This window comes from Solea senegalensis, linkage group LG6, assembly GCF_019176455.1.
Source record: "Solea senegalensis isolate Sse05_10M linkage group LG6, IFAPA_SoseM_1, whole genome shotgun sequence".
NCBI classification, from domain to species: domain Eukaryota; kingdom Metazoa; phylum Chordata; class Actinopteri; order Pleuronectiformes; family Soleidae; genus Solea; species Solea senegalensis.
The window spans coordinates 17,203,407-17,226,775 of record NC_058026.1 but is presented as its reverse complement, the minus strand read 5'-3'; the positions used below and the strand labels follow the sequence as shown (position 1 = coordinate 17,226,775).

The 23,369-nt window shown below is 42.7% G+C and overlaps 3 protein-coding genes across 5 annotated transcripts; all 3 read right to left on the bottom strand.

The window, feature by feature from the left end:
- Nucleotides 1-1,018: 1,018 nt before the first annotated feature.
- On the bottom strand, nucleotides 1,019-4,557 carry LOC122770617. Of its 2 annotated transcripts, none has more exons than XM_044027576.1 (4): nucleotides 4,454-4,557; nucleotides 3,099-3,197; nucleotides 2,662-3,018; nucleotides 1,019-1,932 (listed from the first exon to the last, which is right to left on the bottom strand). In XM_044027576.1, exons 2-4 carry the CDS (start codon nucleotides 3,142-3,144, stop codon nucleotides 1,652-1,654), a joined length of 684 nt encoding a protein of 227 aa, XP_043883511.1. In that variant the 5' UTR covers nucleotides 3,145-3,197; nucleotides 4,454-4,557; the 3' UTR covers nucleotides 1,019-1,651. The 2 variants fall into 2 exon arrangements, with proteins under 2 accessions (XP_043883511.1, XP_043883510.1); XM_044027575.1 differs by lacking the exon at nucleotides 4,454-4,557 and adding an exon at nucleotides 4,382-4,447.
- Nucleotides 4,558-7,460: 2,903 nt separating this feature from the next.
- Nucleotides 7,461-9,609, bottom strand: LOC122771376. 2 transcript variants are annotated; one of them, XM_044028918.1, is made up of 4 exons: nucleotides 9,378-9,609; nucleotides 8,917-9,010; nucleotides 8,482-8,838; nucleotides 7,461-8,405 (listed from the first exon to the last, which is right to left on the bottom strand). In XM_044028918.1, the coding sequence occupies exons 2-4, from the start codon at nucleotides 8,963-8,965 to the stop codon at nucleotides 8,191-8,193; spliced, it is 621 nt and encodes a 206-aa protein (XP_043884853.1). In that variant the 5' UTR covers nucleotides 8,966-9,010; nucleotides 9,378-9,609; the 3' UTR covers nucleotides 7,461-8,190. The 2 variants fall into 2 exon arrangements, with proteins under 2 accessions (XP_043884853.1, XP_043884854.1); XM_044028919.1 differs by having other exon boundaries at nucleotides 8,482-8,835; nucleotides 9,378-9,608.
- A 167-nt stretch (nucleotides 9,610-9,776) lies between these two features.
- LOC122771641 (GRB2-associated-binding protein 1-like) lies at nucleotides 9,777-20,834 on the bottom strand. Its single transcript, XM_044029313.1, has 12 exons — nucleotides 20,430-20,834; nucleotides 16,232-16,360; nucleotides 15,869-16,034; nucleotides 15,380-15,566; nucleotides 14,046-14,704; nucleotides 13,544-13,626; nucleotides 13,331-13,440; nucleotides 12,500-12,765; nucleotides 12,290-12,386; nucleotides 11,638-11,767; nucleotides 10,923-11,057; nucleotides 9,777-10,207 (listed from the first exon to the last, which is right to left on the bottom strand). Exons 1-12 carry the CDS (start codon nucleotides 20,502-20,504, stop codon nucleotides 10,019-10,021), a joined length of 2,226 nt encoding a protein of 741 aa, XP_043885248.1. The 5' UTR covers nucleotides 20,505-20,834; the 3' UTR covers nucleotides 9,777-10,018.
- Between the last annotated feature and the right edge of the window lie 2,535 nt (nucleotides 20,835-23,369).

Below are 23,369 nucleotides of genomic sequence, written 5' to 3'. Positions count from 1 at the left end.
TCCATTCATCCTTCCTTCAATTGCATGAAGTCTGCCAGTGCCAGATGCTGAAAAACAGCCCCACACCATGATGCTCCCACCTCCAAACTGCACTGTTGGTATGGTGTTTTTAGGTGATGTGCAGCGCCTTTTCTCCTCCAAACGTATTGTATGTTATGACAGCCACAGAGTTCAATTTTGGTCTCATCTGACCAGATTATATTTTCCCAGTATAACATTGGCTTCTCTAAATGTTGTGCAGCAAACTTTAAGCGAGCTTCCACATGCCTTTTCTTGAGCAGTGGTGAGCGTGCATAGAGGCCATGGCGGTGGAGTGCATTACTAATTGTTTTTTTTGAAACAACTGAACCTGCTTCTTCAAGGTCTTTCTGAAGATCTCCGCGAGTGGTCCTTGGTTCTTGGACAACTCTGACTCCTCCGTCAGTAATCTTGCGAGGAGCACCTGGTCGCGGTCGGTTAATGGTGTAACGATGTTCTTTCCACTTCCGAATAATAGCTCCAACAGTGCTCACTGGAACATTCAGAAGTTTAGATATACATCTGTAACTAATGCCATCCGTATGTTTGTCTACAATAAGCTTGTGAAGGTCTTGGGACAGCTCTTTGCTTTTACCCATCTTGAAATGCTTCTTGAGTGTCACCTTGGTAATGAGAAACCTTTATAGGCCACCAATTAGGACTTATCCAGCTGATATTAATTTGCACTGATACTGGGCAGGATTGCTTCCTAAATACTGGCTTCCTGTGCCTTCTTACACCTTTTTTTCTTCATGTGTTCAATACTTTTTCCCTGTGTCATTTCACTTACTTACACATAACTTTTGTCAGGGACATTCATGTTTTTATTTCTTTGTATGTGTGGATAACTTGGGTTGTTACTGACATCTGGTGAAAATTTCATTAGAAAATTAGAAATTTCATCAGAAATATATTTACTGAGAAAAATGTTGACGCGTTCAATACTTATTTTCTCCGCTGTATATATTAATATATATATATATATATACATATACACATATATACTGTACATGTCAAATATTATTATAAAATTTTGTTTCCCAAAATTATTATTTTTTTTTTACCTGTGTCCCTAATCCTAATACCAGGTCTTCTTGATCATTTTTACAGTGAAGAAACTGATTTTGGTGAAATATTTGACTTTTTTGAATATTTGATCACTGATAATAATTAATTTTACACGCTGGAAGTCGTAAACGAGGTCCAAGTTTTCCTATTATACTATTGTATGTGCACTTGTTGTTGGAGAACACACTAACATTGTTCTAGTTGAAAAACAAATATACGTCTACACAGTAGACAGTTACCGTATGCCTCAAAACACGGGCCAGATCCTCCAGAGCAGTGGTTCTCAAACTGTGGTACACGGACCACCTCACTCTCGCTCACGCAACTCACGGATAATGATCAGATCAGCATTTTTCTCAGGTGGTTCTCGACAGAAACAGTTTGAGAACCTCCGCTGCGGAGCGTGTAGTCATCGAACGGACGCTCTTACGTCGCCAGCGCTACGTCATTTTAGCGCCCCACCTAGTGGTGGATTTAATCCAATCCAATCCACTTTATTTGTATAGCACATTTTAAAAACAATAAAGTTACCAAAGTGCTTTACAACAGTAATTTAAATGTAGATTTAAATGATGTTCAATGAGTGTGGAAGCAGAGGGAGAGGGTTACAGACGAGCGAGTCAGAGAGCGCTCTCTTCTCTGGAAAGCTTGACTTCTCACATTCTGACGCACTTCTGACTTTATGCCACGAGGCACGGTGGCAGTGACACACCAGAGCTCCTCCCACTGAAGCTACAATTACTAAAGTTACAACAGCTACCAGTGTGATGTAGACGCCGAGCCTGCCCTCACTGTCTGGGCGTGGCCTCAGCGTCGTCGCCTGAGCTTTGGGACGATCAGTCGCTGCTGTGAAAGGACAAAAAAAAGACATTTAATAATCCGTGTGTCATTCGTTCATTTGTTTTTCAAAATAAAACTCACTCTCCCACACCAAAGACCATAGAGAAAATCAGTGATTTTAACATCACAGCACACAGGAGTTGTTGATCCACTGCTGCCTCCATCACTAAGTTCAAATGTCTTATTTTATCACTTCGGCTTTTGAAAACCTTTGCTCAGATTTACGTCAGTGACACAGAGTGACCACACGAGGCAGCAGTAGACCAGCAGCTCCTGTGTCCACGTGAGCTAAAATCACTGATTTTCTCTATGGGCTTTGGTGTGGGAGAGTGAGCGGTTCACAAACTTGCGGTTTCCTGTTTTTAAGCTGCATAATCACTATTGTTTGAACATTCTCACGGTGTTTATGTGTCACGTCGCAGATACAACTGAGATATAACCCGTGTGGATGCGCTGGTTGCATAAATTGGCCTGTTTCTGAGATATTCCACGCGGTAAAAAGAAGAAGGTACCACATGTGGTTCCTTGCCCGGTACACAAAATGACGTTTTATAAGAATATGCAAGAAAAACATAAATAAAGTAAGAGGAACATTATTCTAGAGCATTGTTTAGAGATATTACCGTAGAAGCAGGAGAAGACGGAGACGTGCGATCGGTATATTTTGTCTTTCTCGGCCGGTCGGTCAAATTTCACGACAGACGTAATCGGATCTCTCTCAGACTCTGAACTCACCGCTGACGTTGACTTCACATCTGGCAAAGTCGGCGTGGCGGCCGACGTGGACCTCGCACGCGTACGTGCCCGAGTCGTTGAGCGTGACTCTGGACAGGTGGAGAGTCACGCGTCCCTCCCGGAGGCAGTTTCTATCACACCGCACCCGTCCTGAGAACTGCTCGTCCTGAGAGTCCGGCTGCTCCTCGCCACGGTGGAGGTAGTAGAGGGTCTTTACATCGCCGCGGTTGCCGAACACGTCGCAGATGACGAGAGTGGCGCCGTCAGATTCACGCGTGAATCTCCACTCCAGCGTGATGTCGTCGTCCTCCCGTACATTATAGTGTTTCTGAGACACGTTGACTACAAATGTCCCCGCTGAGGACACAGAGAGGACACAGTGAGGACACAGAGAGGACTAATGACCTTTATTTTAGGAGATGAAAGTGTGAACTAACCACAGATATGTGACAGGATGAGGAGCAGCATCATTTGAGGTCCCATCTTCCCAGTTGTCCCAGTGACCTTTGACCCGCCTCAGCTGACTGACCTGATCCCTAGACGTTACATCCACAAGATTATCGTCATGTTTTTTTATCCTTTAAACTTGAAATGTTTGTTGTGCAGTTTAGGGAATTATGTCAAAGTGTTTGTCAGGTTCACAGAAACTGGATAAAATGGATCAATTTCAATTTGCATAAAATTTGCACAAAAAATGTTCTCATGTCAAAGGATGATGATCCTCAGACAGTCACATGACCCAAACCACAGGAGGAGCCAGGTCAGCTGCTGCTGCTGCTCCAGCGGGAGGAAACTGTCCTCTTACCAAAATCTAATCTACAAAGACACGTTCGGAATGTCAGCGTTCCGGTTTTCCGATCATTTGATAACAACCTGACACAAAACAGTGTCTTGCAGTTGCCTTGTCAAAATCTTACTTAAGTCTTTACTTGGTAACGTCACGAAGCACAAAACGTTACGTGTGAGTGACATTTTGTTAAACTGACACAAAAACATTTTGTGTCAGGATTAGGTTTAGATGAATCAGGCTTGCTAAATCAGTGTCATCTTTTAAATCGCTTCTTAAAACTTGGCTTTTATCTCACTCACGCTCTTCTTTCGTTTTATTTGTTTTATTTAAAAAGTTGAAGTTAAAAGCGGGTTTTTTACTTTTTACTTCAGACTTTTCCTCTTCATTCCACCCCGTGTTGTGTTTGCTTTTTAAATGATGCATTTTCTTTTTACTGTGAAGCACTTTGAGCTGCGGTCCTTGTACGAAAGCTGCTTTACAAATTAAGTTTATATTATTGTGTTTACAATAATAATAATAATAATAATAATAATAATAATAATAATAATAATGCATTTATATTGAACTAACAATCTCAAAGTGCTACATAAAAAAATTAAAAAATAATAGAAATAATTGGAGAGAGAACGTCTCCAATGAAACTAAAAAAGCTTTCTTAAAAAGGTGGGTTTTTAGGTTTTTATTTAAGTTTGAAGAGAGAGAAAAAAAGAAAGTCGAAAACTTTTATGTTAAAAACTGGAGTTTAAGGCTATAAACTGTGTCACATAGACATCAAATAAGGCAGAAAAACAACACGGAACAAAGTGTAAATAAGCAATAACATTCTATTTAGACCTATACTTTCTGTAATATTATTTTGCTCTGTTGCTCTGCCTAACACAATGACAAACAAACAAACGTAGTTTTAAAAAATAAATTCAAAGCTGTTACCTGAACAGATGATGATTCAAGTCTGAGTAAAACCCGTTTGGGTGAGACTCAAGATATATACTGTGTACTCACCCCACGCCTGTTTACCTGACCTGGTGCTGACAGACAGACGCGGTCGTCCCGGTTAGACTGGTTTGGTTAGCACTTACATGAAACATTATCAGATTTCGCCCTCCTGCCGAGAAACGAAAGTTAATTTAACTCCACATTTTGTTTTCTTGTAAAACCCACAGTGCCAGGTGATCTCTCTCTCTGTGTGATCCGGTTTCTTCACACCATGTGAGAGTTCAGGGTTTCTGTCAGAGCCACTGTCCTTAATATTAAATATAAAAATAAAGTTACCTTAAACTTAACGTCAACTTCAACTAACACCCACGAATACACCTGCAGAGAGGAGGAGCCAGAGGGTCAAACATGGAAGGACAAGCAGCGACATCAGGACCATTCAAACTCAGATGGACCACAATTTCATCCATCTATTTACTACCACTGTATCCATTGACACATATAGAGACAAACAACCATTCACTGTCACACCTACAGTGAATTTAGAGTGTCCAGTTTACCTCAATCCCCATGTTGCATGTCTTTGGACTGTGGGAGGAAACCGGAGAGACATACGGGGAGAACGTACAGAAAGTGCAGAAAGACCCTTGTTCCAAACGGGGCTCGAACCCGGGTCTTGTTGCTACAAAGGCAAAGAGCGCAAACCACTGCGCCAACAATGCTATCAAACTGTGAGGCTACAGAGGGCTGGAATCTTTAAAGGAAAATGAAAGGTGTTCTCAGAGTTTCTGTAGGTGGGGATACGGTGGGGTTTCCAGATCCAGGTGGACAAAACCAGTGGTGGCCAATCCATCTGACATCGTGGTCATCGATAATCAGCGGAAGAGGACAGTGGTGATGGTGGTGAACACTAGAGGCCGTAAAACCAACAAATCCCACGAACAACTATTCTGGGAATGCTGTGTCCAGAAGAATATATTCCTGTGAACAGATAAGATACTTCACAGAACGCTCAGGCTCCCAGGATCCGAGGGTGAAGGACACACAAGACCACCCAAATGTGGAATTTATATATATATATCATATCATATATATGTGTGTGTGTGTGTGTGTGTGTGTGTGAGTGGTCCACTCTACACATGTCACTTCATCATTGAATAAGGATACTTTATTTCTACTTAATGAATGTGACGTAGGTGAAATTCAAAGAAGGAAACTTTGTCTGAGCTGGGATGGGAAAAGAAACTGATGATCGGATTTGGAACTATGAACACATGCATGCAGTCAAACAACACCACTGATGCCAAGTGTCACTCCCTAAAACTGGTCTCGGGCCAACAAAAGTTCTACAACTATATCTCTGATGGAAAACGTGTGAGTTTTCTTTCTGTAAAGTTCTGCGATGTTTAGCGTGTGGAAAAGAATATGTCGTTGAAAGTTTACGTCAAAAAGTTTCCAGTGAGTTACACGACCAGTGTCAACGATGCAATACTGATTCAATTGGGCGCCAACAACAATCACAGCCATCAATAACATACAATAGCCGAGGACAATGGGAGGAGCCTACTGGTTGTTGCTTTTTAAAACTGTTGTTGGCATCAGACCTTACTTTACTGGTTACACGGTCCATGAACCATAAACAACTTTGTTTTCACGTACAGGACACTTTTTTTTAATTCAGTCCCTGTGATGGACTGGTGAACTGTCCAGGGTGTGACCCCGCCCCTCGCCCTATGTCAGCAAAGATTGGCACAGCCCCCGCGACCCTCATGTGGAGGAAAAGGTGGTAGCAGATGGATGCTACCAGATAGGACATTGCATACAGTCTTTGATGATATGTATATTCACTCAGTGGTCGTCTGCATATACACTGATCCTCTGTATTTACCATCCATCCATTTTCTAGAGCTTTGTCCTCCACAGGACGGTCACGGGTGGGCGCTGGTACCAATCCAGACCCACCCTTGAGACATCACCAGTCCAATTAGAGTGTCTAATTTGCCAAATCTCCCAAATCTACATATTTTTGGACTGTGGGAGGAAACTGGTGAACCCGGAGAAAAGCCACACACGGCGAGAACATACAAACTTTATGTAGAAAAACCTTTGTTATGACCGGGTCACAAACCCCGGTCTTCTTGCTGCACCGCTACACCTATCATGTGGCTAATAACTACGTCCTCAACTGTACATGCATATGTAATCATTGTCTTTATGTAGTCGTTGGTCATCTGCATAAACATCAACACCAGAGGGAAAGAGGTGACAAATTTAAAAGGTCGTTTAATGGTAACGGAAAATAATTCAGTACAAATATAAGCATGTTCAGTTAACCCAGTCCATAGAGTGCAGTGGGAATTGGGTACCTAGCCCTTGACCTGTCAGGATTTGAACCAGAAACTCTCTGGGTACAAGTCCCTTTTACACCAGACCAAAAATAAAATAAATAAATGTAACAAAAAGAGGAGGAGTTTCTAGAAGTTGAACCAAGGGTTAGTCATCTTGATTGTAAGTCAAAGTAAAACTGAACTCTAGAGTGAGTGGACCCGTAATCATTGCAAGGGGCGTGTCCAGCAACATCAGGGGAAGCTGCAGTAACCAACGGGCCAATGAAGTGAAGCCAAGTCATCTATATATACATTCAATAATCTCTATATACGATAAATGATCTTTTGTTTATAGAATCTCTGAACTTCCGTCAGTGATCAGTAAGTGATCTTCTGTATATACAGTCATTGATCTTCTATATATACAGTCATTGATCTTCTGTATATACAGTCATTGGTCTTCAATATATACAGTCATTGATCTTCTGTATATACAGTCATTGATCTTCTGTATATAAAACCATTGATCTTTTGTATATACAGTCATTGCCATTGATCTTCTGTATATAAAGTCATTGATCTTCTGTATATAAAGCCATTGATCTTCTGTATATAAAGTCATTGATCTTCTGTATATAAAGTCATTGATCTTTTGTATATACAGTCATTGATCTTCTATATACTGTAAAGACATTGATCTTCTGTATATACAGTCATTGATCTATATCAAGAAGTTGATCTTTGTATATAAAGCCATTGATCTTCTGTATATAAAAGTCATTGATCTTCTGTATATAAAGCCATTGATCTTCTGTATATGAAGCCATTGATCTTTGTATATAAAGTCATTGATCTTTTTATATACAGTCATTGATCTTCTATATACTGTAAAGACATTGATCTTCTGTATATACAGTCATTGATCTATATCAAGAAGTTGATCTTTTGTATATAAAGCCATTGATCTTCTGTATATAAAGCCATTGATCTTCTGTATATGAAGCCATTGATCTTTTGTATATAAAGTCATTGATCTTCTGTATATAAAGCCATTGATCTTCTGTACATAAAGCCATTGATCTTCTGTATATAAAGCCAGTGATCTTCTGTATATAAAGTCATTGATCTATATCAAGAAGTTGATCTTTTGTATATACAGTCATTGATCTTCTATATACTGTAAATACATTGACCTTCTATATACAGTCATTGATCTTCTGTATATAAAGTAATTGATCTTCTATATCAAGTAATTGATCTTTTGTATATACAGTCATTGATCTTGTATATGAAGACATTGATCTTCGATATTTAGTCATTGATCTTTTGTATATACAGTCATTGATCTTCTATATAAAGTCATTGATCTTTTGTACATACAGTCATTGATCTTCTGTATAGAAAGTCATTGATCTTCTCCATAGAAAGTCATGTATGAGACATTAGGGGAAAAACAGCATCATGGATCAGATGTTTTCACTGGTTCACGTTGATGTCTTCATCTTTTTTGGCAGATTTGATAAAACCAGGACTGAAGTTGGATCGTAGAACAGAACAAAGAACCAGGAGATCTGATGTTACTGCTGCAGCTCCTGTTACCACGAAACCCAGAGCAATGTAGAGGCCGATGTTCCTGCGACTCCTGGGTGGAGGTGTCTCTGTGGGTCTCTGAGGCTCAGACTCGTCCACAGCTGCTGGACCGACGCGGGACAAGAGTCAACAAAACAACAACAGTATGTCTGACTGACTTTGACTGAATCGCCTCACCTGTGACGTTGAGTCGACATCCTTCAGACCCGCGGCCGTAATCCGTCCACACACGACAAAGGTACATGCCCGAGTCGTTGGTCCTGAGTGTGGACATGCGGAGTCTGATCCGTCCTTCGCGGAGGACGCCTCGTTCACACCGGACTCGTCCTGAGAACTGCTCGTCCTGAGTGTCTGAGACCTCAACGCCCTCGTGCAGGTGATAAAGTACTTTGTGTTCACTTCTCAGGGAACAGACGACGTACAGGACCCGGGGAGCGCTGTTGGGTTTGGTTGTGAACGTCCACTCCAGTGTGACGTTGTCCTTCTCCTCTGCCTGATAGTATACCTGAGACACGTTCACCACAAACACACCTGCTGAGGAGACAGAGACATTACTACGTCGTCAGGTTTAGTTCATTTAAGTGAATAAAGACAGTGAGTGTGGGAACTGACCACGGACACACGGACTCAGCAGGACGAGCAGCAGGATCCAGGAGATCATCTTCTCCTGCGGAGAGGAAACCCGGCCGGCGCCAAGTGTCGCCAACTGCATTTCCATGAAAAACAAACAATCACATCGTGACAGTATGTTACAGCATTAACAGCAGAGAAAAAAAAGAGAGAGTGAGTGGTTTTACAAACGTCTGTCAAACAGTGAGATAAAGACACGGAGCACGTTCTTAAGAAACCTTAGATTTAAGTTAATACTTAACATTCCATGTTGCATTTGCACAGCGGATTGCGAACATCGCTGTCACGTGAAAACACATTCAGCATAAAAAACATCACAGTTTAAGTTTAAGATGAAATATCCACAGCTAACGTGATGACAGGTCAAGTGAGCGTAACCTGGTTCAGTCTCACTGACTTTAACCAACATTTAAAAACAGACATTGAAATTAAAGCTCTCTTACCTTTGCTGCCTCTTCTTCTTCTCCCAGAGATGAGAAAAAAACATTTTGATCTTCTGTATACAAAGGATGAGGGGGCGTGGCCTTTTGTGGGCTCAGCCAATCCTGTTTACTTGCTCAGGTGTCAGACCATAGACTGTCGGGTTAAATCAGGTCAAGAAATGAGTTTCTACTGTCACATCATAAGAATCTCAGGTATGTTGTTGTTGGGGATTGTGTGAGTAACTGTCACATTAGCAGACGTGTCAAAGAGAGAACATGAATAAAAACGGAAATGTGAATAAAAACAATAGAAACATGAATAAAAACAACAAATGTGAATAAAACTATAGAAACGTGAATAAAAACAACAAATGTGAATAAAACTATAGAAACGTGAATAAAAACCATAGAAAACAAAAAGTGGTTTATTCATTTATTCACTTAGAATCAATTCAGCTGTGACTTCACTGGATTCAATAATCATAATTTATCATCCTTTTTTTTTAAATGAACACTGAAGTAAATCTTTGACTCAAACTAAATAAAGCGAGAGTGAAACACGACATCATTTTATGTTATGATCATTACATCGTCCGTGAATCTGGCCTGAAATAAAAGAACTGGGGTCACGACCCTGGAACACTGCTGCGCGGACGCGGCGCCTAAAACTTGTCCTTCTCCGTGGACATTCTCCCATCATGCCATGCTTCCCTGGTGTTCCTCAGCGCCTTGGTTCTTTTCGGGTCCACCACCACGTAATCCACGCTTGTGCGATGAGTGCGCGCTCGCTCCTCATGAGCGTCCACCTGCCGGCCGCCGTCGCCGCCACCTCCTCCAGCCGTGCAGCGTTTCTGCAAAAGGAAAACGGGATTTCCCGACAAAACGTTAAGCACAAGTCAAACGTGCCGTCTACGATGTCTTAAGAACACGTTCACGTCTTTATCTCACTGTTAGACAGACTTTTCCAACAGGAAACTGAAGTTTGTAAACCACTCACTCTCCTACACCAAACCCCATAGAGAAAATCAGTGATTTTGGCTCGTGGGGACACAGGAGCTGCTGCTCTACTGCTGCCTTGTGTGGTCACTTTGTGTCACTGGGGTGAAACTGAACAAAGTCTTTTATATGCCGAATTCACAAAATAACACTCGAGGAATGACTAACAGAGGCAGCAGTGGATCAACAACTCCTGTGTGCTGTGATGTTAAAATTATCGATTTTCTCTATGGGGTTTGGTGTGGGAGAGTGAGCGTTTCACGAAGTGACACAAACTTTCCTGTTTCCTGTCAGTAAATTTGAAATGAATTCCTAAGACATCGTTGACGTAAGTCAACATAGATTCAATGAGCTAAGTCAGTCTGGTTCTCAGCAGCAGGGGGCGCTCCCTGCACAGTCATTACAGACTTTATACAGCCAGCCAATTTACTCAGTTATCCAAAAACTGGACAACTGTAAACATTAAAAAGCATCAGAAGGAATAATGAAGCTAAATATGAGCTAACACAGGTGTGAGAAGATGAGTTGTTGCCCTCTAGTGGCTAAAAAAGAGAGGGAGAGAGAGATTACTTGTCTTGTTGATGTCGATCGCCCAGTGTGGAGGTCCAGGTCCAGATACTCGACCTGTTTGTCGCCTCTGGCTCGCCGTAGCAACGGGCTGCTGACTCCGCCCTCTGAGGCCCTGTGCATCATGAGCCTGAGAGACTGTGCGTGCACACACACACACACACACACACACAATAAGAATAAGAAAATATTATGAAAAAAAAGCAGCAAAAATAAGCACATTTTTAACGATAAAAGTTGAAAACTGTGGGCATGTAGATATTTTGAACCTGTAGTAACAGTTTTGTGGCCACTTGAGGGCAGCAGAGAGGCAGGAAAGTGAAGTTTGTAAAGCACTCACTCTCCCACACCAAACCCCAAAGAGAAAATCAATGATTTTAGCTCACAGGGTCACAGGAGCTGCTCACAGAGGCTGGTCTACTGCTGCCTCGTGTGGTCACTTTGTGTCACTGAAGTGAATCAGATTGCAGGATTTCAAAAGCCGAATTCACTGAAATAAGACATTTGAACTTAGTGACGGAGGCAGCAGTGGATCAACAACTCCTGTGTGCTGTGATGTTAAAATCACTGGTTTTCTCTATGGGGTTTGGTGTGGGAGAGTGAGTGGTTCACTGTTCCTGTTGTAAGAGGGAAGAAAGGAAACGGAAGGGTGAAGAAGGGATGAAGAAGAAGAAGAAGAAGGAGGAGGTGACAGTGGGCGGAGTCTTCGATCGCTCACCTGCTCTCCCGCACTGACACTGAGACTGGAGGTCGTCATGGCGACATAGTTTTCGTCGGGGTCGTCAGAGTCGGAGGAAGGCGACGAGCTGTGAGACGAGCCCGGTGTGACTGAGGGACGGGAGGACAGACTGACACACACATTAACTGATCATCAGAGAGATATTTAAGTGAAAAAATCCACATAAATCTTGTTTAAACTGAATATTTTCGGTTTTTAAAATGACCGAGAGACAAGATGTGACACATCAGGACGTCACTGATGAGTCGGCAGATTAACAGATAATGAAAAAAAAAGTACAGTTTGAGGAAATGACGACGCAGATTTATGATGATTTAGACAAAACAGTGAAAAATCAGGATCATATTTAAAAGATGTTTCTTATCTTAATTCTTTCATTTATAAACAAAGATTTTGTAAATCTGCTTTTGACAGCCTGTGGCCAAGTGGAAAGGGAACTTGGCTTGTAACCGGAAGGTCGCCGGTTCAAGTCCTCACCAGGTCGAAAGGATAGAGAATAATTTCCCTAAGGGGGATTAATAAAGTATCTAAAAAAAAAATTACTACATCCATTGCAGTTCTGCCTCACCACCACATGGGGGCAGCAGATCGCTGACAGAGCTTTAAATACATCACACACACTGCAGCTTACTCTCGTGTGAAGGTTCTGGTGACAGGTGAGCGTACAGGGGGCGGGACTTCCTGCCAGTCCTGCTGCACCGCCGACATGTCCAGGGGGGGTGGCTTAACTGGGCGAGAGAGAAAGAGATCTTGGTCATGACGCAGAAAATTGTGAAGTTACGATCTCAGAAATTCATATAAGTCAGCGCTTCCTCTTCTTTGTAGAAGTGTTAATATTCACCTTTGCGTTGTGGTTTCAGGTTGCGGTGAATGGGAGGGGGCGTGGCCTCGCACCCTGGGGTCGTGGTGTTCCTGCGTAGCAGCGGGGAAGCGGGTGTGGCGGGAGTTAGCGGGGACGTACGGAAGCCCATGTGGACGGGTGGCGGCACTTGCCTCCCCAGTGACGCTGGGTCACCTGCGACGGTGCCGGAGGTCGCGGGGGTCATCGGGATGTAGGTGCCATCGCGGAGTGGGACGCAGGAGTCAGAAGGTGGAGGGGGAGGAGCTCTGGAAGACAAGATCACATGTGAGTGGCTCACTTTAAAGGAATAGTCCAGCTGATCAGTTTCAGGCTACGATAAACCGCTCACTCTCCCACACCATAGAGAAAAGCAGTGATTTTAACATCACAGCACACAGGAGTTGTTGATCCACTGCTGCCTCCATCACTAAGTTCAAATGTCTTATTTTTGTGAATTCGGTCTTTGAAAACCTTTGTTTTCTTTTACCTCAATGACACAAGTGACCACACGAGGCAGCATTAGTCCAGCAGCTCCTGTGTCCACACAAGCTTAAATCACTGCTTTTCTCTATGGGGTTTGGTGTGGGAGAGTGAGCAGTTTACAAACTTCAGTTTCCTGTTGGAAAAGTCTGTCTCACAGTGAGATAAAGACGTGAGTGTGTTCTGAAGACATCGTAGACATAGACTTTATGAGGTGAGTCTTCTGTTGGTTTACAATAAGTCATTGACTTGATGGCAAGGGGTCACATTACATGGAAGCGATTGATAAAAATTGTTATTTGAAATCATTTTAAGACAGTATGATGACTCAGCACGCGTCTTCTGACCGACCTTGGAGCCACAGGAGGTTCAGTGGTGGTGGCGCTCATGGGAACATAGTTTTCATCCACGTTGTCGTCTCCGTGGCAAATGCTGCTCAGAGGAACCAGACCTTTATTCAGCTGACAGTGAGACAGGGACAGAGACGTCAGGAGCTGACGGACACGGACGGACATTCACATTTGGTGATATCCGTAATTTGATCGTCATGAGGTTCAGACTCACAAAGTAGCTACTGAAGCTGTCGCTGAACTCGAACATGCTCACTCTGTCAGACACAGACTGAGGGACGAAGAACGACTCGCCGCCTGGAAAACACAGCACAGAGATTTATGAAGTGACGCGTGAGATGTAATGAAACGTAGCATAAAGTAATGTAGCACAACATAGCGTAGCGCAACAAACTACCAAGACTTTTATTTTGGCAGTCTTTGAAGCTAATTCAGTTATATGGCTTCTTTTAGCATGAGATGTAATCAAATGTAGCGCAAAGTAATGTAGCACAACATAGCGTAGCATAGCATAACAAACGTACTGTCTCGTAACGTAACGCCACAAAGTGTAGCATCATGTAACGTAAGTGTTGTATTGCATAATGTAACGCAAAGAAATACCAAGACTCATACGTCTCATTTAACAGTCTACGATGCTAACAAAGGTATTTGGCCTCAAAAAGTAACAAAGTTTAGGGTAATGAAATAAACCAAGACACGCGTGTCCATCTCACCTGTGTGAGTGCGTCCTGGTACAGTGACAGTGTTGCACCTCGGCAGAACTCCTCCCACCACACCCCCGTCCCTCCTCTCTGACTGGGAGGAGGAGCGGGGGAGCGTGGCCAGTCCCATCCCCAGATTCCAGGTCTCTCCCTGGGCCACGATCACCAGGGGCTTCGGTGGACGAGGAGGAGGAGGTGGAAGAGTGGGGACGCAAGCGTGGAGCTCTGTCTGGGTTAAGGAGTCCACACTGGGGGTGGCGGACGGGCGGCAGGTGTGCAGTGGTTGTGGGGTGGAGGCCGGGCGGGGGATCTGGTAACCGCCGTACGACACAGGGTGAGGGTGTGCGTCCTCGCTGAGAGGAATCACCACGGGACGCACGTGCAAATCCAGAGAGTGTTTCCTTGGGTGAGGAGACGGGTGACAGCGCGGTCTGCCGGCCTGCCTCAGTGGGTCTGAGGTCACGCTGGCATCCAAGGACTGACTGAGAGAACCCGACATGGAGGGGACTGTCCACGGAGCCGCCTTACAGCCGGAGGACAGAGGAGGAACGCCGTTAGGAAGCAGGGAAGGAGAAGAGGAATTGGAGGAGGAAGAGGACGTGGCAGAAGGAGGAGGACAAAGGCTGTCGTTGTAGTCGGTGTCAAGAGAGGTGGACGATCCTGAAGGAGGACTGGAGACACCCAAGAAAAGAAGGGATGCTCAGAACAACACGACAGTGGTTTTTTTTGTTTTTGTCTTTAGCAAAACATTCAAATACCACATTCCAAAAATAATCGTACGACCAGCCATTTTATCATCCGACAATGCTAGCAGCTACTGTAGCAACGCGTGAAATAACGGTGTTTGATGGTAGTGTTTGACCTGTCACGCTATGCTAGTAGCTACTGTTGCATTTTCCTAATGTAATGTAATGTTTCATGTTAGCAGCTACAGTAACTGCAGTTAGCAATGTTGCTATTAAATTGCTAGTGTAGCCAGAGACTGTAGCATCAGTATTTGACATTAGCAGCTACAGGACACTGACAAAAAACTATTAAAATATGAAATGGAATTTCTCAACAATAATCTCCACGTTAAAAAAAACAGTTCATCAAAGCGACACCTGCAGGTGAGTTACAGACTAATGTGTGAACCTCACATTTCATGTCCTGTCAAACAGTTTTGGAAAAGTGTGGGCATGATCAAGGCTGAGACTCATGAAACTGATTCACCTGCAACTGCTTTTTTTTCCAGTCTGTGGGAAAACGTTTTACTTAAATAAAAACAGTTAATCTGTTTATTGATTTATGATTTTGTTGACTATCATAACTGTTATTATTATAAACTGGTCGTGGCATGTGATCACCTGATGTGACTCTGACACTGTGATAGCCACAGGTAGTCTTCTTCAACGTGACCGCCAGGCTCCAGGTGTCGCACGTTCACTGGGTCATAAGGTAGCGGGACTGACACAGTTGCCGTAGAGATGCCGGCAGTGCCGGCGGTTGACATCGCAGTGGCGATGGCGGGAGGGCCACAGGCGGGAGGTCTGTCTGAAACAAATAACAACACTGTCTATTCTCATGGTTTCTCATTTACAGGATATAAATTTACAGCTGAGAGGAAAACAAACACAGCACCTACCTATCATGCTAACTAGCTAGCTAGCTACCTTTGCTATCTACCTAGGTACATTAATACCTACCTAAGCAAGTAGCCACCTACCTACCTGCCCCTTACATTCCTAGATTCCAGGCTACTTAATTAACAACCTACTCCCCTTGCTAAATAACTACCTAGCTAGCTACCTAAATCCATACCTCCTCCGCCCACTCATCCATAGATTGGACCATACCATCATCAGTGGGGTTGAAGCCACACAGCAGACAAATGGACGACACCCAGCGGTTCATGTCCTCCTCAGACTCGGCCACCAGGTACCATGTCCTCTCCTCTGTCTTAAGGTCAAACACAAAGCTGCTCTCCAGTTCCTTCTTGGTGAAGGACAGGCCGGCATCCACCTGAGGGACGAGGGGACAGTTGGACAGACAGAGGCAGAAAGACTGAAACACTGACTGCAGCAAGAAAATGCTCACATTCAAACTTTATTCAAACATACTCTCAACAAGGTTAACATTTATTTGGAGCAGTGATGTGATCGTGAGCTCAGTCATGATAACAATGTGACATCACCATGGAGACCAACAGTCTGTTGTACCTGTTCACACAGGTTCAGGTTGATGGTTCCGATGGGTCGCCGGGACTGTTGGTTCTTGTAGTACTGAAGGACATCAGGTTCTCCACTAAGACGGCCACTTCTTAGCACGAACCAGCGACGCTTCCACGCCTGGAAGACAGAGTTTTTTATAAACAAGATGTTTATTTGTGGACATTTATTTTACGTCTTTTACATTATACAGTTCCAGCTCAACTTGGCCCTTCTTGTACTAGCTCTAGACGTGCTAGAACAGCAAATTTTTTTATGTAGAACTTACTATCTAACTAACTAACTATCAAAGATAAGTCGTCTTTGTTTTTGCTTCATCTCCTTGTTTTGTTGTTTTTCGGGCTTTTATACTGTTAGCTTGTGTTGCTAACATAAAGCTAAACTCACAACCATGATTTTAGAGCAGCCACTGAGCTAACGTACGTAACGTTAGCTCAGTCATAACGTTAGCGGCAGTTCGCTAACATTGGCTGCCTATCATGGTGAACATTGCTGCTGAAAAGTGACACTAAGTTGTAAAACAACATAAGTAAAGAGGTTTTAAAGCACTTTAGCACAATGTTTTAGATAATGCCATGTTTTTTGCATTGATTTGATGCCTCATTGGCGCCTCCTACAGGCTAACATCTTCATTACACCCTCCAACACTTTAGATTTATAGGTTATAGACTTGATTATGAGGTCAATTACGGACCCTCAAAGACATTATCTAGCCCCTTAACCTTACCTTAACCGTCATAACTAAGTATCTAACCAATTCTAACCCTAGCCCTAAGCCCCAGGTCTTAGCCACCTCGAAAGCCCTTTAAAGATGTTAGGGCCAGCCAAGATGTCCTCACTCCGTATGGTTTATAGGAATTTTTGGTCCTCACAAAACCACAAATACAAGAACAAGCACACACACACACCTGAGGTTGATGATGATGATGTCATGTGCTGAGCATTATGGGTAAGGTCATCCCCCATGAGAGAGCAACAAAATGACACCTCATGTTTCAGACATTAGTCACAGTGTGTGTGTGTGTGTGTTAGAGTTATTAAAAGGTGTGAAACCGAGCATGAAGATCGGTTTAAATTACATGACATGTAGTATGCAAGCACACACACACACACACACACACACACACACACACGTGTGTGTTTTATGATCAAAGTACACAGCAGTTAAACACAGTCAAGCTCATTTCCCCAAACATTTCTCTCCAAACACGAACAGGAAGAGGCCATAGCTGAAGAGGAAATGCCGCACCGGGATGGCAGAGTGTGTGTGTGTGCATGTGTGTGTGATGATCACAGACAGAGCAGCACGGCGACTGTAAACAATGCAAAATTGTTTTTCTTTCTTTCCTCTGGTTTGAAGCAGTAGGAGGCGCCAAAGTTCCTCCTGTTTTCAAAATAAAGTGAAATTAACGTGAGCTAGCTAAACTAACAGACAAACAAACAAACTATGAGCGGCCATGATGGTAGCACGTCATCGTCCAATTCGTAACCATAATGACTTTTTAACACTGTAACCAACTTCCCGACCACTACTTCCCACAGTGTAACCATGACATCCACACATCGTAAAGACTATTCGTAAACCGCAGCTACGGCGTACAGCATCGCAATCACAACTCCCGACATTGTACACCCAACTAGCTATATTGGAACCATGTGGACTTTCCACATCGCAAACACAACTTTTGTACACAGCAACTACGACGTACATCATCGCAATCATAACTCCTGACATCGTAAACACAACTTCAGACATCGTAACCCTGACTTTCTGTCTTGTAACCGTGTCTTCCGACATCATTTACATGAATTCCAATCATATCCGTCATGTAACCATGACCAACATCGCAACTGCGTCTCGTGATGCTAAATTTATCGTATCATAACAAAACATGTTTGTAGCCATAATAATAAATAATGTTTGTCCACAGTTCAGCTATTTGTTTACCGTCAGTTTTTAAAGGAATCGTCTAGTGGGCAGAAGCGGAACTGCACCCTAATCCTTCCTCCACCTGCTTTGTATTAAAATCACTTCAATTATTGTGATATCAGATCAAAAAAGAGAAAACAATAATGCTAACCTTTTATACCTAAAATACCTTCTTTTGTCTTCTTGTTTTCTTTCCTCTCTTGACCTCTGACCCCAACAGGAAAAGGGCACAATGGATCTAAAACAGCACTTCCTCCTTCCTGCTCCCCCCCCAAAACCAAACCAAAATTAACACAGACCTGAGGAAAATAAACAAAAGCGATTTTACGCTCTGTTTCAGTTCCTCGTCGTCTTCTCCAAACTGTGGTCACGTGACCTGACCACACTTTCAGTCTGATGGCGCTGGAATTTCACAGCTTGTTTCCTTAAAGGATCCACTTTTAGTTCTGCTTTTTGTGTCACTTCACTTTGTTTTGGCTGCTGTGACGTGATTGGTCAGAGATTGAATATGACCTGAAGGTGTCTGAAACCTCATATTCTAGTCAACATCCATTAGGGGGCGACACAAGCGAATGTAAAATTGATGCTAACCATAATGTGTAACATTAAAGTGCACTTTTAAGTACATAACAATGTTTTTAAAGCTAGCATTGCGTTAAGATGTGCTACCCTTTCCTGCTAATGCTAAAATAAAACAATGTAATATATAAACCAAATATAAAACCAAACATTGTCACCATGGTCTAGAGATTATATCTAACGTGGAAGTTTCTGAAACCTCGAGTCTCTTCAACATCCATCAGGGGGCGACTCAAGCATCTGCAAAATTGATGCTAACCGTACGTGCAACATTAAAAACTATGAATTCTTTTTTTAATTTTAAAATGTATGAATAATACATTAGTGTCATAAACGTGAGCATTTGGCTAAATGTTACAGGTCCAGTGACATTTTGTGCGGTACTTGCACTTTTAAAAGGTGTTTTTAACAGTTAAGACCTGGTTTTAGTCATAAAATTGGTGTTTAGCTTGAGTTTAGAGAGCGGAAGAAAGAAAAACCAGCGGAAATAAAAAAAACAAGTAGAAGAAAGAGGGAGTGGGTTTGTTATTGATTTAGTGAAAGTGTCTTTTTTTGTTAGGGCTGGGTTATAATGTCGACGATGACCTCACTGAGAATGCTGTACAAGAATGTGTGTGTGTGTGTGTTTCCAAACCTTGCAAATCTTCAGGGAGGCCTGCTCCTCCAAGCAGACCCAGCTGAGAGCGATTAATTCATTACATAATACACACACACACACACACACACACACACACTCTGCTGCAGTTAAGACGCTGCATATACACATATATATATATATATATATATATATATATATATATAGTAGTATAGTCCTCTGCTGGTCTTTGCTCTCCACCTGCTGAACATCAGCCGCTCATCACCTCATCAGCAACTGCTGTGCTGACAGACCAGCAGGGGATTGTGGGTAATGGAGTCCTTTCTAACTAAAGTTCCTGACATTTTCCTCACAGCAACATGTGTATGTAGCAAGAAAGAAAGAAAGAAAGAAAGAAAGAAAGAAAGAAAGAAAGAAATGTGATTAGCTTAACTCACTGGCAAGGCATGCAGGGTGTGTGTGTGTGTGTGTGTGTCTAAGCTGTGCTGCAGATTTAAATTGTTCCAGAAGTAACTGGATTTTTATGTAAGATATAAGACACACTTTCAAAATAAAATCAACCCATTTTCCACTGCAGTCCCACACACCCCACCCTACAACATTCTAACTACGATTTCTCTCATCGTAACTACGACTTTCCACAATTGTAACTACGAAGTCTCTCGTCTCGATCGTAACTATACAACTTTCCATGTCGTAACTTTAACCCCTAACATCGGACCTGTCTCGCATCTACAGCTTCCCGAGCCTTAGCTACGACTGCTACCTCTGTTGTTGTAGTTAAACATGCAACTATAACTTCTTAGAAACAGAGTTAGTAACTATGTACGAACACTGACGAATAAACACAAAACAAACAGATTCACCGCTTCTCCCGACATCATGAGCTTTTACTTTGTAAAAACAACAGTAAAGCGATAAATAAAGGTGGAGTCGTGACGCTGAACAGCTGCTTCACCACTTTACGATATTTGACGTTCATTTTACGAGTCGAGGGAGTAAACAGCGATAAACTTAATTAAAAAAAACTGCACAGGTAATTTTGTTTTCCACAAACTGTTTGTCGTTACCGTGGTGATACTCACGTAACGTCGTAACTTTTTCTCCGGTGGTGATTTTCGCAGCCAGCCTTCGCAAACCATGTCCCCCGCGCCACTCATCGCTAATCAATCAATCAATCAATCAATCAATGAACTGAGGGGCTGATGTCCAATCAGTGGATGAGGATTCCCAGCCTCGACCAATCGAACCAGATCAGTTCACCAGCCGATCAATCGATTAGTCAGAAAGCAGCTGTTCCACATGAAATCAGCAGAGAATCCAAACTCCTTCCATCCCACATCTTCAGATCAGATCCAAAAAAAACAAGTGATGATCTGATCAGTGATCGATCAGCAAGTTTTCATCCACGAGTGAAGGAGCTTTTTCCTCTGTCGACGACTCACAGTCATGGTCACACCTCCTTCTGAGAGGGTTTATACTTCCCAGCAGTCACTCTGTCCTCCTCCCTCCCTCCCTCCCTCCTCTCTCTCTCTCTCTCTCCAGAACACAATGGCTTCAGCTCGGACATTCCTTCTCTCCTCTCCTCCCACTTTTCCCTCCTCCTCCTCCTCGTCCTCTTGACAGGAAACTCCCCCTGTGAATATGTTTAGAATGTGTGTGTGTGTGTGTGTGTGTGTGAGAGAGAGAGTTTTCTCTCTGAAGTTTCAGAAGAAAACACAAAAACATGTCATTGCACTTTTTACACTTACTCTACATCTAAAGGCAACATTTTTTGATATAATCATAATACAAGTGTTAAATAGTGTAATTTTGTCACTTTATCTCAAAAAAACCTCACCATTTTTAACAGGAAACTGAAGTTTGTAAAGCACTCACTCTCCCACACCAAAGCCCATAGAGAAAATCAGTGATTTTAACATCACAGCACACAGGAGTTGTTGATCCACTGCTGCCTCCATCACCAAGTTCAAATGTCTTATTTTGTCAATTCGGCATTTGAAATCATCTGTTCGGATTTACCCCAGTGACACAAAGTGACCACACGAGGCAGCAGTAGAGCAGCAGCTCCTGTGTCCCCGTGAGCTAAAATCACTGATTTTCTCTATGGGCTTTGGTGTGGGACAAAATCAAAAAAAACACAAAACAAAACAAAAAAACAGTTAACTCATGACATCATTCAGTGAGGCTGATGAGACGAGTCAACTGACTGAGATAAATTTACAGGCGAATGCTGGCATCTAGTGGCCAACATTGGTCCTGCAGGCTGAACATTTTTTACCATAATAACGTGAGACACAAGCAAAAAAAGGTGATCTCAATAAACATTTGAAAATCAGCTGATATTGATATGCATGACAGAAAAACATTGTTTTAATTCACCAATCGATCAATTCAAACACTTTAGATTAAAAAACCCTGATAAAGTGTAAATACATTTTAAAGTGTCTCGTGTTAAAAATCCCAATTGAAAAAATGTTGCACTGACATTGCATCTGCATGAATCTATCTCCCTGTCATACATACATGCATACATACTGGTTTACATATTACATGCAAATGTACGGCACAAATGTGTTCCGTATATTCATCGTGTGCCACATTCACTGCCGTCGACGTCCGAGCAGCAGCGGCGCTGAAGTCTGAGAGAATCTCTGCGGTCAAGGTAACAACTTTTAACCGATACAGCACACGAGTATGAGCTGTGTGCAGTACTATAATGCTATGGTTAAAAAAACAGTCACACTACATTGTTAAACGTAATGCGTGTATAGTGTACTCAAAGTTCTATATGTCAAATATTTATGCATAAGGCCGTTTTTTAACTCCAGAAAATGTCCAGGTATTTGGGTCTAAATATTTTTCCTTGAGTCTGATCACAAACATGTTTTCACCACTCATTATGTGACCTGTTTGTAAAGCACTCACTCTCCCACACCAAACCCCAAAATCAGTGATGAGGCAGCAGTGGATCAACAACTCCTGTGTCCCCGTGAGCTAAAATCACTGATTTTCTCTATGGGGTTTGGTGTGGGAGAGGGAGTGATTTACAAACTTCAGTTTCCTGTTGAAAAACAGTGAGATAAAGACGTGGACATACAGTTTGACTAAAATAAGATATTAAATAGATAATTGTCGTTTTTTTTTTAAGAGTGTGGTTGTATTTGAAAATGTCAGCTAAAGTCTATGATGTCTTAAAAATACGTCGTTCAAGCCTTTATCTCACTGTTAGACCGACTTTTCCAACAGGAAACTGATGTTTGTAAACCACTCACTCTCCCACACCAAACCCCATAGAAAAAACCAGTGATTGTAACATCACGGCACACAGGAGTTGTTGATCCACTGCTGCTTCCATCACTGAGTTCAAATGTGTTATTTTATGAATTCGGCTTTTGAAAACCTTCATTAAAATTGACCTCAGTGACACAAAGTGACCACACGAGGCAGCAGTGGATCAACAACTCCTGTGTGCTGTGACGTTAAAATCACTGATCTTCTCTATGGGGTTTGGTGTGGTTGACAAACTTCCGTTTCCTGTTGGAAAAGTCTGTCTAACAGTGAGATAAAGATGTGAACGTGTTCTTAAGACATCGTGGACTCTAACTGATGATGATTTCATTAGGTTCAGGCTTGTTTTCAGTGAGCATGAACCTCCTGGCACACATGAATAACCCCCTTAATTTCCTGTCTCTCCAAACAAGTTCCTTCTCTCACTTCTGTGTTGCTCTTCAGTGACCCTCGACCTTCGCTGTCATGCTCCTCAACTCGTCCGTGGCCCTCAATGACTGCCAGACTGGGTTCACTTTTGTAATGTGCCTGATGTGCACCACAGGCTTAGAGGTCTTCGCCGCCTTCACTGTCACCAACACCATCGTCATCCTCCCTCTCTCTGTGCTCATCATCTACATTGGACTTCAACAATGGAGACAACAGCGGACAAACGCGAGGGTTGCAGCAACGAGCCCCTCCGACCACTTCACCTTCCACATTGTTGGCATCGAGACCATAAGCCTGATAGGAGA

Bases quoted from the DNA above. Each gene is read 5' to 3' on its own strand.
- LOC122770617 (XM_044027576.1), bottom strand. From the start codon at position 3,144: ATGGGACCTCAAATGATGCTGCTCCTCATCCTGTCACATATCTGTG. The intron at 3,019-3,098 runs GTTAGTTCACAC...CTGTGTCCTCAG, and splicing joins CATCCTGTCACATATCTGTG to CGGGGACATTTGTAGTCAAC. The intron at 1,933-2,661 runs GTGAGTTCAGAG...GTCCTTTCACAG, and splicing joins ATGTGAAGTCAACGTCAGCG to CAGCGACTGATCGTCCCAAA.
- LOC122771376 (XM_044028918.1), bottom strand. From the start codon at position 8,965: ATGATCTCCTGGATCCTGCTGCTCGTCCTGCTGAGTCCGTGTGTCCGT. The intron at 8,839-8,916 runs GTCAGTTCCCAC...CTGTCTCCTCAG, and splicing joins GCTGAGTCCGTGTGTCCGTG to CAGGTGTGTTTGTGGTGAAC. The intron at 8,406-8,481 runs GTGAGGCGATTC...TCGGTCCAGCAG, and splicing joins ATGTCGACTCAACGTCACAG to CTGTGGACGAGTCTGAGCCT.
- LOC122771641 (XM_044029313.1), bottom strand. From the start codon at position 20,504: ATGAGTGGCGCGGGGGACATGGTTTGCGAAGGCTGGCTGCGAAAATCA. The intron at 14,705-15,379 runs GTGATCACATGC...GGGTGTCTCCAG, and splicing joins CAGTGTCAGAGTCACATCAG to TCCTCCTTCAGGATCGTCCA. The intron at 13,627-14,045 runs GTGAGATGGACA...TGTGTTTTCCAG, and splicing joins ACCAGGACGCACTCACACAG to GCGGCGAGTCGTTCTTCGTC.